The sequence below is a fragment of the Poecilia mexicana genome, unplaced genomic scaffold, assembly GCF_051168715.1.
Source record: "Poecilia mexicana isolate PSO_F unplaced genomic scaffold, ASM5116871v1 scaffold_20, whole genome shotgun sequence".
Taxonomy (NCBI): Eukaryota; Metazoa; Chordata; class Actinopteri; order Cyprinodontiformes; family Poeciliidae; genus Poecilia; species Poecilia mexicana.
In genome coordinates, this window is record NW_028263389.1 from 13,672,722 (window position 1) to 13,691,796 (window position 19,075).

Consider the following 19,075-nt stretch of genomic DNA (forward strand, 5'->3'; position numbering starts at 1 on the left):
ATGTGAACCATCAGTCTTAAAATATTTAGTACGATTTCTATTCATTTAGATTTGATGTTTTGATGTGAGTACTTGGATTTCTATCGATTTATTGAATGATGCTCTATGTAAATATTTATCAAACTGAATGATCATTCAGGATTTATATAGTTTTTTGCTTTCCTTTCAATGTTTGTTGCACAAATTCAAATATATGCAGGCTAGGCTATCGACCAACAATTCAATCAGTGAATCTTTCCTTTTTTTTTCTCAAGTAGCCCTTCTCACAGAGACTTACTCACATCTTCTGACACCTGGCCCAGCTTATAATAACATTAACCAACTTAGCTGTTGGTACACTTACCTAAAGAATAAAACATCCTCGCTACACAGCCAAGCTCCAAGAGTTGGTCACAACGTGGTAAATTGTTTTGTTACCTTTAAAATTATCTACAACTTTATTTTTTCCTTTGTCCTAATGATGCTACCTGTTCATTATTGTTCACTAACAGACAGTACACCTCTTGTAACTGATAAGTATATAAATGTGAAGCATCAGTATGCGTTCAAGAAGATCATATCAGTCAGATTTCGTAAAATATCATGAAACTCAAAGGAATCAAAATTATAGTTCACAGAAGGTAATCTATCCCTTTTAGGGAGCTTTGACTGTGAAAAGAATGAATGAAATATACTATGAAAAAATTCAATTTGCAGAATCCTGATGATAAAACTTCAATTGTGAACTGAATGATCAGATTGTATCTAGACACAAAAGAATCGACTGTTAATTAGTAACCATACTACGGAAATGACCACCAAGATCTGAACAAACAAGAAACTTGACTACCTCAAGAGATTTCACTCGTCGGAGAATGAACCGTCTGCCTTTCTTTAGTCGACTAAATTTAATCTTACCAAATTTTTGCCGTAGAGCAAACAGGTACTGAGTTTTGAAGCGTGGATCAGATGGCTCCAGCCGTCTGCTAAAGCTCCGGCTTTCCTCACTGTAAAATAAAACATTCTGCTTTATTAAAGAGTTCAAGTGAACATCACTTCATTCTCAACAACTTGTTGTTTGTTCTCATCTTAAACAAGCGGCAGGAACTTTTGGATTTAAAAAAGAAAAAAAAAGATGCTTTATAAGTTAATCCATTTAAGTTGATTCTACAACAACTAGAATAAAATACAAAGTGAACTATTTGAAAGTAGTGAGGATTTTGGGTGGTAAATGTTTAACATTTTAACATTCACAGACATTACTGCATTTCTACTCAAGCAAACCAAAAGGTTTGGAACAGAACCACTATGTCAAGTAACGACATGCAGTAAACATGCTGCTGCTGCTGCTGCAGCTGCTGCTGCTGGCAGAAAGTAAAATAAATTTTGCATTGAATAATATTTTGGATGAGTTTAAGAATATCATTTGCCAAAATCACACAATGTAACTACACTTGTCTTTTACATGTTGCAGTAATTGAATCTTTTGGGGCAATTGGTTTGCATAAATTTAAGTAACTACAACCTATTTTCCTGCTCCACATACTTGGCCAGCAATTTTCCAGTTAGCTTCCCAGTCTGAACTTCTGCACAACGTCTCGATTCAGTCAAATCTTCTATCCTGTGTCTCCTGTACTCTGATATTCTACTACATCCACTCTGTGAATGCTTTGCTTGCTGGTCTTCTTCATGCTTTGAATGCAGTATCAGCTTTCTCTTACTTTAACCCGCCCAACATGCAGCTGATTGGCTTGTTAGCCTTTCCATTCCCTCCCAGTGAGGCGGTGCTTCACAAAGCAAACTGTTTGTCAAACTGTCGATCTCCCTCAGAAGATGAGAAGACACGGTGACTGAGTTTTAGACACTAGTAGCCAGGTCATACGGCTTTTTACTAAACAGCAGTCCTAAAAGTATATATCTTTAAATTATGAATAAATACGTACAATTTCATAATTATTCAATCCAGCGGTTATAGAAGTTTGGTAATATTGTTGTTTCTTAATGTCAGTGTTTCTGCTACTGGAGTGAGACAGTAAGAAGACAAGGAATAGGGTTAAACGAGGATTTAGAAATAAAACTACAAAGATGATAGTTGTATTTACTGGGAGAAAGGCTATGACTAGTTATCAGGACAGAATGAGACCCGTAAAACCGTTGGGTCCATATGATCCAAGGAGCGAACCGGTCATCTGCTCCAACAATTTATTACCCTTTAGGAACTATGTTTCGACACAAGGAGCAGGAACATCACAACATCCTTATATCAAACATTTTACGTCCTTACATCAGTGATTTAAAACTATTTCTAATTTCTGATACCATACGGCAGGCTGCAAAGTTGTGCATGACTGTAAAAGTCAGTTATTTTCTTCACCGATAGAAAAGTGCAATGTGTTTATTATGAGTAGGATTAACCGAGCTGAAGGAAAACAAAGGAGAAATAAATATTCAACGATACAGAACCGAATCAGCAAATATGAACTTATGAAACTATTGAAAACCTTCAAGACACATGAATTTCTTTATTTGACTGTTATCTCTAAACTATGTTACTTTTTATGTTGAACACCAGACATCTCACCTCTTTCCCACAGTTTTTTGTTTAGTTCTACAACTGCAGTGGATTTTATAGTCAATGTTTAAAGCAGCAGCACAGAGTCTGAACCGATGGAGGAAATTTACGTCAACATGGAGCCTGTTGGACAAACTGCATCTAAACACACAGGTAAGAATAAAGTTACAGATAAATCTAATATGTATTTAATTACATTTTGGTAAAGTTCAGGTTTTCGTTAAGGTTCGAACGGCTCCAAAGAGAGGCTCTGCCTCTGTGTGGCTTTGGGATTCCTGAATGTTTTACTTTTGGCTGAACTCATCGCCATCAGTGTACGCAGTGAGTCATCTTAAAGATGAGTACATTTTAATAGAGTAAATTTCATGTTTCTGTAATAAAAAATGTCATCGGCTCTTCTGAAATCATACTGACCAAATAACAAGGGTTTGAAAAGCATAAAGCTTGGTGACTCAAAGTGTTGCAGAGAGGTGAATCTGTGTTACGTGAGTTTGATTCATTTTGAGCAATGGATGCATTTGCAGCCATTTAGGTTAGCATGTCTTTAATATCTCCTCTTTTTCACACTATCTACCCAACAATTTATTGTTCAGTGTTACCTCAGTTTAAATTCTACAGCCATAACCAAAATCATAAAACTATTTTATAAGTCTTAAGTGAAAATTCGATGTGACTTCTATTTTTGCAAACATGCTTGTTGATTTTTTTTCCAGCTCATGACATGACAGCAGATTTTTCTGACATTAGTAACTTTCTGACTGAGCAGAACAGCGACAGCAAGTTTCCCTCCACGAACGAAAACTTCACTGAAACGACTCCACGAGCTGAAGAGACTTCAAGGTTTGTCAAAACTTTAAAAAAATCTGGATCTCATTAAAATGTCTAAAACCTTTTCCCCTCTGAATTGTAGAGTATAGCTAATAACTTTCCTTTTGTGGCTAAATGAATATAATGTAAATGAACAACTTTTATTTTAATTTATTAAGTACTGTATAATTTGTGTGTTCTAAAAACAATGGAAAATAAATAAAACTTTTTTTTTCTTACAGAACGGACAAACATCAGTTGTTCCTGTTAATTCAGGGGCTGCAGAAGAAGAAAGGAGCAGATCCAGTAGAGATTTATGATTAGGATTTGTGTTCGGTGTGATATTATTTACCAACAATCATGTAGCTTATTAGTATGGTGTTACATAAAACCTAAAGATAAAATGTACACTTGTTGCGACTTATAAAGCAACAATTTTACCGGTTGTACTCTTTCTTGTTAAAACTCTGACTTGATAAACAAACGTTGGAGGATGGTTGGTTGTGGGGAGAATCGGTTCAGCATGAGGCGTTCTGATTGTGTCTTAATGTGACTTTTACTACGAGACTTTATGGAACTCCATTGGTGCCCAGTAATAAAGAAACAAAGAAAGAAGGTAGCATACGTACATGTTGGTTTCCCTGAAAATATGGATAAAATCAGTCATTACAGGGTAAAAGTAATTTGAAGAGGGGGACACATATAAACAAGTCAAGTCAATAACATGATGCAATCCACATTTTTAACTCGGATAACTTTTTTTTTTTACTGTCTTAAATAATACATTTAAATTGCTGCACTGTTAAGTAGAATGGAAATGACTTTTTTGTAAATTGTCTTAAGATTACCTATTGTAAATTAGTGTTATATAAATCAAATTAATTGTATTATGAAAGGTTTTAATTTGCCCAACGGACTGGACTGAAGAAAAATGATGAGCAATGTTTTATAGGATGATGAAAGCAAAAATTTGTATTTTTTTTGGTAACATCAAAAGTTCATTTTTGAGGTCAAACTAAAAATATGTACATTTCTTTCCAATACATATTTCCACATACCATGGCCTGGTGTCTGAGCAGATGAAGGTCATCCCTATTGTCAGAAACCGTGATGTTAAGTTTGACTTACGAACCAGTTTTCAAAAACACTAGTCATAATATCCTGTTCGGCATAATTCACAGTACACAAAGTCTAAACAGTCTAAAAACAAGCATAAGAATCACCATAAAGTCATGACCTAAAAACGCTTGTGAAAACATTCTTGCTCCTGAATCTGGCTCAGGAAAATAAAGCTAGAGGAGCAAACTCTTCCTCAATTTAAATTTACATTTTAATAAATAAAACAATGTATACATAACCATTGTATTTCATTTGCCTGGTGTTCTTTGTTGGATCATTTTTGTAGCTTGATGTACTAGTACTAGTAATATCATGTAGTGCGATCATCATGTAGCAACATCAAAGTTTGCAATAAGTTTTGCATTAAATCAATGGCGGGAAACTGAGTTGTCATTATGGTACTTTTATTTGAAGAACTTTTATTCCTTAGATAATAGTGCTGCAGGAGGAGGTTCTATATTTAGAACCTTGTAAATATATAATGTATTTACCCCCATATTCCACCCTCATTTCTTTATTTTACATCAATGGGATGTTAAATGGGCAGGCTGTACACTGTGATGGAGATATTTGTGTCTTTAAAGACCTGTTCCAGGATCTTTGACACCTCTGACCACTGCAGCTTGTCCAGGCCACAGCCGATTCTGAGGGGTAGACACGAGACAAACAATTATTTCCAATATAGAAGAAGATTTAAGGATATATGTCACAGTTATGTATCCACAGTTGTTCCTACAAACCGGGGTATTGATATCCTATTGACACCATTTTGTAAGCAGTGAGACTTCATGTCTTCCAGACTCTGTCTCAGGCTGTCATATGTGGGTTTCTGGACAATCAGACATTTCAACGAAGTGCATAAACATGAAACACTTTTTTCCCAAACAAAGACTTGAGTAACTAGTCTGACTCACTCTGATCCTTTAACTCTGAGACTCGGCCAAACTTCTTCTTGAACATCACCGCTATGCCTGCTCCCATGCGACAGTCTTCACTGATGCAGTGGGCCAAGGATTCATCCCTCGGGCAGGAGAACAAATCTCCAGTGATATACTTCAATGTCCAGCTGGTTGATCGGTAGAGTTTCTCAGTTTTGCACATGTTGATACTCTCTTCAAGCAGGACTTGGTGAAAACTATAACAATAAAGTACCGAGTTCGTAACAGCGCTTACTAAAGCCTTGGGTAACTCCTCTCCATCTACCCCAACACTTGGCTGTGTCACTCTGTACCTTAAAGCACCACCCACTTTAGCTGATTTTTTATATATAGAACCTCCTCCTGCAGCACTATTATCTAAGGAATAAAAGTTCTTCAAATAAAAGTACCATAATGACAACTCAGTTTCCCGCCATTGATTTAATGCAAAACTTATTGCAAACTTTGATGTTGCTACATGATGATCGCACTACATGATATTACTAGTACTAGTACATCAAGCTACAAAAATGATCCAACAAAGAACACCAGGCAAATGAAATACAATGGTTATGTATACATTGTTTTATTTATTAAAATGTAAATTTAAATTGAGGAAGAGTTTGCTCCTCTAGCTTTATTTTCCTGAGCCAGATTCAGGAGCAAGAATGTTTTCACAAGCGTTTTTAGGTCATGACTTTATGGTGATTCTTATGCTTGTTTTTAGACTGTTTAGACTTTGTGTACTGTGAATTATGCCGAACAGGATATTATGACTAGTGTTTTTGAAAACTGGTTCGTAAGTCAAACTTAACATCACGGTTTCTGACAATAGGGATGACCTTCATCTGCTCAGACACCAGGCCATGGTATGTGGAAATATGTATTGGAAAGAAATGTACATATTTTTAGTTTGACCTCAAAAATGAACTTTTGATGTTACCAAAAAAAATACAAATTTTTGCTTTCATCATCCTATAAAACATTGCTCATCATTTTTCTTCAGTCCAGTCCGTTGGGCAAATTAAAACCTTTCATAATACAATTAATTTGATTTATATAACACTAATTTACAATAGGTAATCTTAAGACAATTTACAAAAAAGTCATTTCCATTCTACTTAACAGTGCAGCAATTTAAATGTATTATTTAAGACAGTAAAAAAAAAAAGTTATCCGAGTTAAAAATGTGGATTGCATCATGTTATTGACTTGACTTGTTTATATGTGTCCCCCTCTTCAAATTACTTTTACCCTGTAATGACTGATTTTATCCATATTTTCAGGGAAACCAACATGTACGTATGCTACCTTCTTTCTTTGTTTCTTTATTACTGGGCACCAATGGAGTTCCATAAAGTCTCGTAGTAAAAGTCACATTAAGACACAATCAGAACGCCTCATGCTGAACCGATTCTCCCCACAACCAACCATCCTCCAACGTTTGTTTATCAAGTCAGAGTTTTAACAAGAAAGAGTACAACCGGTAAAATTGTTGCTTTATAAGTCGCAACAAGTGTACATTTTATCTTTAGGTTTTATGTAACACCATACTAATAAGCTACATGATTGTTGGTAAATAATATCACACCGAACACAAATCCTAATCATAAATCTCTACTGGATCTGCTCCTTTCTTCTTCTGCAGCCCCTGAATTAACAGGAACAACTGATGTTTGTCCGTTCTGTAAGAAAAAAAAAGTTTTATTTATTTTCCATTGTTTTTAGAACACAAAAATTATACAGTACTTAATAAATTAAAATAAAAGTTGTTCATTTACATTATATTCATTTAGCCACAAAAGGAAAGTTATTAGCTATACTCTACAATTCAGAGGGGAAAAGGTTTTAGACATTTTAATGAGATCCAGATTTTTTTAAAGTTTTGACAAACCTTGAAGTCTCTTCAGCTCGTGGAGTCGTTTCAGTGAAGTTTTCGTTCGTGGAGGGAAACTTGCTGTCGCTGTTCTGCTCAGTCAGAAAGTTACTAATGTCAGAAAAATCTGCTGTCATGTCATGAGCTGGAAAAAAAATCAACAAGCATGTTTGCAAAAATAGAAGTCACATCGAATTTTCACTTAAGACTTATAAAATAGTTTTATGATTTTGGTTATGGCTGTAGAATTTAAACTGAGGTAACACTGAACAATAAATTGTTGGGTAGATAGTGTGAAAAAGAGGAGATATTAAAGACATGCTAACCTAAATGGCTGCAAATGCATCCATTGCTCAAAATGAATCAAACTCACGTAACACAGATTCACCTCTCTGCAACACTTTGAGTCACCAAGCTTTATGCTTTTCAAACCCTTGTTATTTGGTCAGTATGATTTCAGAAGAGCCGATGACATTTTTTATTACAGAAACATGAAATTTACTCTATTAAAATGTACTCATCTTTAAGATGACTCACTGCGTACACTGATGGCGATGAGTTCAGCCAAAAGTAAAACATTCAGGAATCCCAAAGCCACACAGAGGCAGAGCCTCTCTTTGGAGCCGTTCGAACCTTAACGAAAACCTGAACTTTACCAAAATGTAATTAAATACATATTAGATTTATCTGTAACTTTATTCTTACCTGTGTGTTTAGATGCAGTTTGTCCAACAGGCTCCATGTTGACGTAAATTTCCTCCATCGGTTCAGACTCTGTGCTGCTGCTTTAAACATTGACTATAAAATCCACTGCAGTTGTAGAACTAAACAAAAAACTGTGGGAAAGAGGTGAGATGTCTGGTGTTCAACATAAAAAGTAACATAGTTTAGAGATAACAGTCAAATAAAGAAATTCATGTGTCTTGAAGGTTTTCAATAGTTTCATAAGTTCATATTTGCTGATTCGGTTCTGTATCGTTGAATATTTATTTCTCCTTTGTTTTCCTTCAGCTCGGTTAATCCTACTCATAATAAACACATTGCACTTTTCTATCGGTGAAGAAAATAACTGACTTTTACAGTCATGCACAACTTTGCAGCCTGCCGTATGGTATCAGAAATTAGAAATAGTTTTAAATCACTGATGTAAGGACGTAAAATGTTTGATATAAGGATGTTGTGATGTTCCTGCTCCTTGTGTCGAAACATAGTTCCTAAAGGGTAATAAATTGTTGGAGCAGATGACCGGTTCGCTCCTTGGATCATATGGACCCAACGGTTTTACGGGTCTCATTCTGTCCTGATAACTAGTCATAGCCTTTCTCCCAGTAAATACAACTATCATCTTTGTAGTTTTATTTCTAAATCCTCGTTTAACCCTATTCCTTGTCTTCTTACTGTCTCACTCCAGTAGCAGAAACACTGACATTAAGAAACAACAATATTACCAAACTTCTATAACCGCTGGATTGAATAATTATGAAATTGTACGTATTTATTCATAATTTAAAGATATATACTTTTAGGACTGCTGTTTAGTAAAAAGCCGTATGACCTGGCTACTAGTGTCTAAAACTCAGTCACCGTGTCTTCTCATCTTCTGAGGGAGATCGACAGTTTGACAAACAGTTTGCTTTGTGAAGCACCGCCTCACTGGGAGGGAATGGAAAGGCTAACAAGCCAATCAGCTGCATGTTGGGCGGGTTAAAGTAAGAGAAAGCTGATACTGCATTCAAAGCATGAAGAAGACCAGCAAGCAAAGCATTCACAGAGTGGATGTAGTAGAATATCAGAGTACAGGAGACACAGGATAGAAGATTTGACTGAATCGAGACGTTGTGCAGAAGTTCAGACTGGGAAGCTAACTGGAAAATTGCTGGCCAAGTATGTGGAGCAGGAAAATAGGTTGTAGTTACTTAAATTTATGCAAACCAATTGCCCCAAAAGATTCAATTACTGCAACATGTAAAAGACAAGTGTAGTTACATTGTGTGATTTTGGCAAATGATATTCTTAAACTCATCCAAAATATTATTCAATGCAAAATTTATTTTACTTTCTGCCAGCAGCAGCAGCTGCAGCAGCAGCAGCAGCATGTTTACTGCATGTCGTTACTTGACATAGTGGTTCTGTTCCAAACCTTTTGGTTTGCTTGAGTAGAAATGCAGTAATGTCTGTGAATGTTAAAATGTTAAACATTTACCACCCAAAATCCTCACTACTTTCAAATAGTTCACTTTGTATTTTATTCTAGTTGTTGTAGAATCAACTTAAATGGATTAACTTATAAAGCATCTTTTTTTTTCTTTTTTAAATCCAAAAGTTCCTGCCGCTTGTTTAAGATGAGAACAAACAACAAGTTGTTGAGAATGAAGTGATGTTCACTTGAACTCTTTAATAAAGCAGAATGTTTTATTTTACAGTGAGGAAAGCCGGAGCTTTAGCAGACGGCTGGAGCCATCTGATCCACGCTTCAAAACTCAGTACCTGTTTGCTCTACGGCAAAAATTTGGTAAGATTAAATTTAGTCGACTAAAGAAAGGCAGACGGTTCATTCTCCGACGAGTGAAATCTCTTGAGGTAGTCAAGTTTCTTGTTTGTTCAGATCTTGGTGGTCATTTCCGTAGTATGGTTACTAATTAACAGTCGATTCTTTTGTGTCTAGATACAATCTGATCATTCAGTTCACAATTGAAGTTTTATCATCAGGATTCTGCAAATTGAATTTTTTCATAGTATATTTCATTCATTCTTTTCACAGTCAAAGCTCCCTAAAAGGGATAGATTACCTTCTGTGAACTATAATTTTGATTCCTTTGAGTTTCATGATATTTTACGAAATCTGACTGATATGATCTTCTTGAACGCATACTGATGCTTCACATTTATATACTTATCAGTTACAAGAGGTGTACTGTCTGTTAGTGAACAATAATGAACAGGTAGCATCATTAGGACAAAGGAAAAAATAAAGTTGTAGATAATTTTAAAGGTAACAAAACAATTTACCACGTTGTGACCAACTCTTGGAGCTTGGCTGTGTAGCGAGGATGTTTTATTCTTTAGGTAAGTGTACCAACAGCTAAGTTGGTTAATGTTATTATAAGCTGGGCCAGGTGTCAGAAGATGTGAGTAAGTCTCTGTGAGAAGGGCTACTTGAGAAAAAAAAAGGAAAGATTCACTGATTGAATTGTTGGTCGATAGCCTAGCCTGCATATATTTGAATTTGTGCAACAAACATTGAAAGGAAAGCAAAAAACTATATAAATCCTGAATGATCATTCAGTTTGATAAATATTTACATAGAGCATCATTCAATAAATCGATAGAAATCCAAGTACTCACATCAAAACATCAAATCTAAATGAATAGAAATCGTACTAAATATTTTAAGACTGATGGTTCACATTGATCATTTATAATTTTTTAGTAATGGAACCTTAACAACTACAGGTGAACTATATTTTGTTAGAGCACTTAAGCATGTAAGATAACGCGTGGAGTAAAATAATCATTAGGGCCAATAAAAGCAAACAACGTATAAGTCAGAGACAAAAGCTGTAGATAATTTTAAAGGTAACAAAACAATTTACCATGTTGGAGCAACTCTTCGAGTGTGGTTGTGCAGTGTAAAAAAAAAAACTTTAAACTTTGGGGAAAACTGAAAAATAAATATGAGCAGTAGCCTCACCTGGGCCTGTTTAGTCGCTGTCACATGTTCTCAAAAAATAAAATTTACAGATGAGGAACTTTTACTGAAATGCAACACACTAGCGATTGTTGAAGAAAAAAAAATCTATGAGTTTCAAATGTACTTAAACCAACCTTTACTATTTTGGAGAAACCAAGAAGCACTGAGAAGATTAGTGTTGATTCAACAACAGGAAAAAGACTGAAGCAAAGTAGCATTCACAATGATGTGAGGACAAATTCTGGAAAGGGATCGATGTTAGTTTGTCTTTCACTTTAACTACAGAAAGCTAAAAGTTAAATTTGAGCAGCCTCACATAGACCTGTTTACTACCTGACACATATCCTTAAGAAATACAGTTACAGATGAGGAACTTTTACTGAAATATATCACACTAGCAGGTGTTACACATAAATATTGCAGTAAAACAGTTAAACTGTTGTTTTCCTTCAGAACAATTGCCTGAGACAGTCATCAACGGTTGCAGGGTCAGAGGTCAGCCCCTCTTAACTAGCTATAAGTCTGTTGTCTAACACCAAATAATGCAGTGTAAGCTATTGTCAGAAGGAATGTCTCACATATTCTAGGGATTTCGCATACTTTACGACATCAGAGGCTGTAGGACCAAAGATCAGTTCTATCTAGGACTTCGTATAGTTGAGGACATCACAGGCTGTGATGTCAGAGGTCACCCCTGTCTGCCATGCTCTAAGTTTTCTCTCACGCGCTGTTAAGAGTTTGATGCAGCATTTATTATATTGTCCAACACCAAATAATGCACCGTAAGCTTTTGACATCATCCTGAGGTATTGTTTGGAGGAATGTTTGATGTATTCTTTGGATTACTCTATTCCGTGGCAGACATCATAGGCTGCGGGTCAGAGGTCAGCCATGTCTGCCATGCTCTAAGTTTTCTCTCATGCCAGCAGTGGATCTTTTGTTTCTCCTTCTGAAGGAATGTGTGACGTATTCTGTGCTGGACATCATAGGCTGTGGGTCAGAGGTCAGCCCTGTCTGCCCTGCTCTAAGTGTTCTCTCACGCGCTGTTAAGAGTTTGATGCAGCATTTATTATATTGTCCAACACCAAATAATGCACCGTAAGCTTTTGACATCATCCTGAGGTATTGTTTGGAGGAATGTTTGATGTATTCTTTGGATTACTCTATTCCGTGGCAGACATCATAGGCTGCGGGTCAGAGGTCAACCCTGTCTGCCCTGCTCTAAGTGTTCTCTCACGCGCTGTTAAGAGTTTGATGCAGCATTTATTATATTGTCCAACACCAAATAATGCACCATAAGCTTTTGACATCATCCTGAGGTATTGTTTGGAGGAATGTTTGATGTATTCTAAGGATTTCTCATGCTTGAGGACAGACATGCATGCGCACACACGCAGCAATAAGACTCTCCTCGGTGCCCCCTCCTCCTTTAGGACAGATACACACGCAGGCACACGCAGCAGTAAGACTTTCTCCCTGGCCCTTCCTCTCTGTCAGCCTGTGTCTCTCTTTTGGAACAAGAGTTAAAGGCTTTAATTCCAGCACTGTGTATCATGAAGACAATCTGTTTAAAACCAGAGATAGTTACAAAATTCCTAATCTAATTCAACATTGCTTAGAATATATTTATTAATTCAATATTCACTTTTATTTATTTATTTTTATATTTATTTATTTATTTATTTTTTTTGGGGGCTGGGTCACAAGGTCACATAGTTCCCATGGGGGGGGGGGGGGGGGTCAAGAGGTCACATAGTTCCCATGGGGGGGCGCGGGGGGGGGGGGTTTGATATCAATTAATTAAGGCCATCAATCAATCATCCGATTAAAATTTGACAGAAGGGTGTCCATATATCTCTCTGTCATCCGTTCATCCACTGGGCAAAACCTTCAGATTTAGACAATAAAGTACGTGTTCCCTTCATTTGCATCGTCTTCCACATTTTTTGGCACCGTTGTAAAGACCATTAAAAAGCATAAAGAAACATTTTATTGCAGCAGCATATTTTTCAGACTGAAAACAACTGGAGTCTTTAGAGGTTGCTTTTACCTTTCTCGCCATCCTACTCACTGTATACAGAGGCAAGATAAGCCTGTGTTGTCCTTCTGCCGTGCTTGCCATAGTTCCAGCTTTTTCAAACTGTATTTCTCCTAAATATGGACAAGTGAGTGTCTATTTTCTTCCAGACTTTTCCTAACTAAGGAAGTTCAAAAATATTGAAATACTGAAATAGCATGTTTTCTTGTCTTTCTCATTTACAAGAGTGGCAGAGAGAATTCAGCTACAAAAAGAAATGCATTTTAAAGGAGTTTGCAGGTGGACAATCAGTGCTGCTCTCTGTTATTCTACTGCTGCAATAACATATATATTGCAATGTGCACTATGTTCAATTTCTGTTGCTGCTGTGGATAAATAAATAAGTCTTATTCTGCAGCAGAACATTAAGAACACATCTTAAGTATTTTTTCTCTTCTACTAAGCTGCTGAGCTTTAGGAGCACAGTCATCATTCTGCAATAAAAAAAACAAAACGATTTTGCTAAAGATTTTGTGCTGTGTTTTTTTTTATTGTATTATAATTATTCAGAATGAAAGTTAGACCCCACGCTCTCACAGGAAGTTAGTTCCTGTGAGAACTAACTTCTCACAGGAACTGCAGTTCTGTTGCCTGCAGTTAATAGGTAATTCTCTTTACCATATTACTAACTATGGTAAAGAGGTGAGAGGTGACTGCCTCAGAAGCAAAAGTAAAATTGTTCTTAGTCCACAACAGTTGATCTAACAGTTACAGTAACAGTTGATGCTGCATATTTGTAAGTGCTGTACAAGTTCAACACTGTCTAGAGAAAGAAAGAACATTAAGCTAAGTACTCTGTTATCACTTGTTGCCTCAAATCACTCTGCCTACTGTTAATGCTAAGTTAGTTAGAAAGTGTGGCAGTTCACCTGGCTGAAAAAGCTAGCCTTAACAGTACAACCAGACGTTTTATGCATATCAATGTATATATGCTAATGAACATTCAACTGCACCTATGTTATTCGAATTACAGCAGTAGTGTTGAAAACTGTCTATTTTTTTCATTTGGGACTAGGTTTTACCTCTCTAGAAGGCTTAGTCTTGTCTTGGTCTTGGTATGGTCTGGTCTGGTAGATGGTGTTAAAAGAAACACTACTTTCAACTTACTGATTTTGGCTCAAATGGCAAAATATTTGGACGCCATTATTCTGCTGGACTTACATTATGATGTAAGCGAGTTCAGCAGCTTTTTCGCTTGTGCAGTCAAGAGAACACACAGACTCTATCAGTTGATTCTGAAAGATTAAAATAATCTGTATGTCGCAGCATACCATATAACTTTTTATCCGGGTGCTCCAAGATATTAAGCACACAAAAAATACACTAATAGCAAAATTAAACATGAGTGTTCAAAAGATTAACATGCAATGTGACTTGATATGATATTTCTACGCCTTTGACCATCAATAACACCACAGTGATACCCTAGAAGACAAAGCAACAGAGGTCATAACCGAACAGCAGCTTTGACTCCTGACGGAGTCCACAAAGTGTACAGCGAGAGCAGATAGATGGTAAAGGCACTTTGAGATGAAATGTAGAGCAGATGGCACTCTGTGGGTGGTACCGGCCATCTCTGATATGGGCAGTCATGCTGGGTGAGACACAGTCTGTCACTGATTGGTGTCTATCTGCCCCACTGGTTGGTTGATTTCTAGCATCGAACACAGCAGGAGACAAGGCGCAGTGTTTTTGTGGTGACAGCATGGTGGAGGAATCATTATTACCAAGAACTGACTTCAGTGGTCATCAAGACATCATTCAAGAAAAAAAAAAGACGGAAAAACTAAAGGATGCTGCAGTCTGAATCATGATTGACAGCTGGAGAATGAATATGTTACGTTGCATACCGGTAAATCTAAAATAAAATTAAAACTTGAAACAATTATATATTTTTTGTCACTCTTTTCAGAAAACGGAACTGAGCAGAGTGACATTTTCAAGATGTTATCTATCTATTTTGATGATTATAGTTTACACAAAATGAAAACCAAGAATTTAGTTTTAGAACATGGGAAAGCATTTTTAAGTACTTTTAATGCACACACATTACTGGCCCTTTGCACGTGACATCACACTCTTTAGAAAGTGGCCCACTCCGCCATGATGGATGACAAAAAAACCTACGTACAAGCTAACTTGTGTAAAGCTTTTTAAAAAAGTAGACAGTTGTATCATTTTATAGTAACAAAGGTCATAGGCTGCTGCACAGTCAGCTGCACAAACAGACAATGATGCAAACCAAACTTCATATTTTATTGTAAACCTGTTGAAGAGGAAAGAACACGGTGGCAGATAGTCGGCAATTATAAGGACTGGTAGCCTTCGGTGCATTCGCAGATTTGCAGTGAACACTTTTGACAAGATAAGAAGATTAACATTCATGTACTGAGAAAGTCAGATTAGGAAGATGCAATCAAATATTGCATTATGGCGAAGTTAGACATATAATCCTGACCCTGGAGAAAATGCCCCGCCATCATATCGGAATAAAACCAGTACGCATCTAGACTTTTGTGTGCTTTAAGTCTGCTCCAGTGACACAGTGCTATGTGAAATAAATTCAGACAAAGTCAGCGATTTAATCAGAGGATCATACCTACGACAACTGGTTGTGTAAAGGATGTTGCATCCAAGCATATCCATGGAAAGTTGAGTAGACAGCAATGACCACAATCTTGAGATCATTGTCAAGCAAAATCCAAAATTAAGACTCAGTAAGTGGAAACAAATTCTACTCATGGGCTACTAATGTCACATTCCTTGTGTCAAAGCCTCTTCAAACCAAAGATCTCAGAAGTGTCTTACCTGGGCTAAACAGAAAACTTAATTAGGCTATTGTTTGGAGGGCAAAAGTTCTCTTTAAATCAAAGTAAAGTTTGCATTTCATTTGGATATAAAGGTCCCAGAATCTGGTGGAAGGGTGGAGAGACACAGAATTCACGTTGCTGAACCAAGTAATGAGTTAAAAGAAATGAACATGTTTTCAGAAGCCATACATTTCTGTTTAAAATTATGTCTTGTATTCTAATTTTCTGGGAAATATGTAATGAATCTAATTAATTACATGGATTTCACTTTCCTGGAAAATGCCACATTTTTTAAAAACTTTTTTACAGTGTTCAAATTTTATGAGAAGTGCCTGCTTTAGTATGTCTATGTTGTTGAGCCGAGATATACATTTCTTTTTTTTTTTTTTTTTAAATACTTTTGTGACTTTAGTGGCTTTTATTTATCAGTAGCTGGACATGAAGAAGGGCAGAGAGACTGATTGGCTCAGGGCTCGGACCGGAGACAACTTGATGAGGAGCATCCGGTGTTCTTGCTCTACCACTGATCCACGTGACGCCCAAGAATTATACATTTCTATCTGAGAAACTGTATCTGAGAAACTGGGTGTAGTGTTTGTTTTTTTTATCAGTCACTTCCAATGTTCTCATCCTTTTATTTGAAAATGTCATGTTTGTACTCAGACAAAACTCTTGAGATACTACATTATTGTATGCACTTGTGATCTTACAACATTTCTGTACCGTGAATTATTAACATAAATATAATGCATTATTCTAAGTGCATATGTGGCCAAATTATCTGTGCTAACCTGTATGAGCACCAAGATCAATCTTTGCACTGTGCAAATTACTGTCTGCAATATGGATCCACTACACAAAATTGCTTCTTTGAACCTCTCTTTTCAGCTGCCAGAGAGGCCACAGCACTGCCTTATGCGATTATAAATCTTAAAGCTGATTCAAAGCTTGGAAATGTAAATAAGGTTGTACCCCAAAATAGGATTTGTTTATAGCACGACTGATCTCGCTAATATAAGCTACAAAGTAAGGAGTAGGCATCATTTCGTAGAGGTATACAGTATGAAAGGAAGATAATACAGTGTTGATCTTGAAACGATTCCCATGGATATTTTCAGTAGGAATTTTAGGCAGACAATTCATATAAAAAAAAAATAATAAAATAAATAAATACTTGTAAATTGTCTGAAATAAGTACATTTGGTGCAGTTGCTTTAAAGTTTGTCTTGCAGTCAGGGCGTCAAGGATTTAATTTCCCGAATAGAGTTTGAACAATCTCCCATTGCACGTGTGGGTTCTCTTCCTTCCACAGCCCAAAACTATAACTGTGAAGTCTAAAACAGGCCTTAGGGATGATTTCGTGCATGCGTGGCTGTGTTTCCTTTGTTCCTTCGTATTTCCCTCTAATGGATTGGCAAATTGTTCAGAAAGTAGCCAATCTCTTGCCCAAAGACAATTGGAGACACCTGTCCACTGCAATCCTCCAAGGATATACAGGCACAGGCAATGGAGGGATAAATGGATAATTTGGAGTCTTATGTGCAATGTCTGTCAAATCACTCGATGAGGATGTGTTTCTCAGTGAATTATTTTTCCAGAAAAAGGAAATAAAGAAGTGTCAAATAGACAAAATAGGAATTTTGCATCCCGTGAAGACAGCACTGGCTGGAAGGACTATCGGTACATTGGTTCAGTTGTTCAGTCTGCAGAGCCTGCTGTAGGAACGGACTTACTCTGGTGCGGGTTCATCATAGAAAAGCTATACAAATAAAGCCATCACTTGCAGCTTTTCTCTCTAGTCATTATATTAATAACTAAAGGAGGAAAAATCTTTGATTTCATTGAGTGACTAGTTTTGTTAACTAGTTCTTTTAAACATAATCAGGATTTTACCAAACCAGGATCAGCAAAGTGACTGCAATTAATATGTTTTTCAAATGGGCAAATTTGTCAAAATGTTAAATTTTGCTTTTTGGACAATTGAAGCTGGAAAATATGTCAATGAAATCTAACTTCTTGGGGGATCCCTTATAAGCAAATGGAACAGACAGGAGAAAAATAATCAGATAGCAGAATAAATGTGCTAGAAAAAGAGCAGTGACTGTTTTAACTGAATGAGACAGTGATGTCTGACTCACAAAAATATTCACACCGCATAATCTTTTTCCATTTCTTTTTCCACAATAACAAACTGCAGCAGATTATACAGGAGCATGAATGCTTTTGGAAGATGCCGTATGGTCGTCATATATCGATAGCGGTTTTGTTGCTAAACACTACGTTTTATAGATACCCATCAACTTGAACAAGCGATGGTGTGCTTTCATCTTCTGTTTACATAAAGCATCTGAGGCCACGGCGAGCTGTTGCTAGGAGGCGTGGGAGTGGGCTGCAAGTGGCAGGGAAAGGCACAAGCCAGCAGGTGGGCACAGAGGAGCCAGAGCAAGAGAGACATGGAGGTCAATTGCATTAGCTGTCTGTAGGTGCAGGGATACTGCTTTGTCTCTATTACTGTATTGGGAAAAAAATGGAAACAGCTATCAAGTGTGTGTATGTGCCGTGTGATATGTTCCAAGTTAACCATGCAGATAAAAAATACACTTTCATGGTAGATTAAGCAGCTATTAATTTGAATTCCTCCTGCTCATCTTCAGGATCTTATTGTCCCTCACAAAAAATCCATTAAAGAGTATCCAGAATTGCTTTGTCTTAAACTGCAGGCAGCGTCTCTAGCTTTCCGTTAGTGTTTAACAGGCAAGCAAATATCCAGCCTACTTAAAAAAAAAAAACTCAATTTAATGGCCACTGAAATAACTTGACCCTGACAAAAGTAGCAAATAAAAAAAAAAAGACTGAAAATTAAATAATGGAAATCAGACATTCCTTACGAATTGTGGTTCATAAGAATCACTAAAAACAAACTAATAAAACAGGTCTGGACAAAAACAAATCCAGCTGTTAAAAATAAATAATTCTTCTATTTAGCATTCCTAGTGTCTTTGGGCTTGTGATCAGTCAGTCTTCCTAATTACAGGACGGTAAGTAGTTACTGTGCTGTTTGGTGGCATAGTGTGTAAAACGCTGCACATGGATCACAGAAAGCAATGAAGGAAGTTGCCCAAGGAGATTAGAAACATCTGAGGAAATAAATGGAACATGCCATGTAGAGAAGACACTCTTCAAACCTGAGACAACTGGAGGAGTTAGTCCATGAGAAGTGGGCCAAG

General features: G+C 36.6%; 1 protein-coding gene across 1 annotated transcript; it reads right to left on the bottom strand.

The window, feature by feature from the left end:
• Nucleotides 1–5,012: 5,012 nt before the first annotated feature.
• LOC106912362 (ADP-ribose glycohydrolase OARD1-like) lies at nt 5,013–5,578 on the bottom strand. The gene is made up of 2 exons (XM_088001645.1): nt 5,388–5,578; nt 5,013–5,121 (listed from the first exon to the last, which is right to left on the bottom strand). Exons 1-2 carry the CDS (start codon nt 5,576–5,578, stop codon nt 5,013–5,015), a joined length of 300 nt encoding a protein of 99 aa, XP_087857771.1.
• Between the last annotated feature and the right edge of the window lie 13,497 nt (nt 5,579–19,075).

What these genes read in the sequence shown, in the direction of transcription:
- LOC106912362 (XM_088001645.1), bottom strand. Translation starts at nt 5,578, where the DNA reads ATGTGCAAAACTGAGAAACTCTACCGATCAACCAGCTGGACATTGAAG. An exon ending in GAGTTAAAGGATCAGAGTGA is followed by an intron (nt 5,122 to 5,387) that starts GTCAGACTAGTT and finishes TCTACCCCTCAG; the next exon opens with AATCGGCTGTGGCCTGGACA.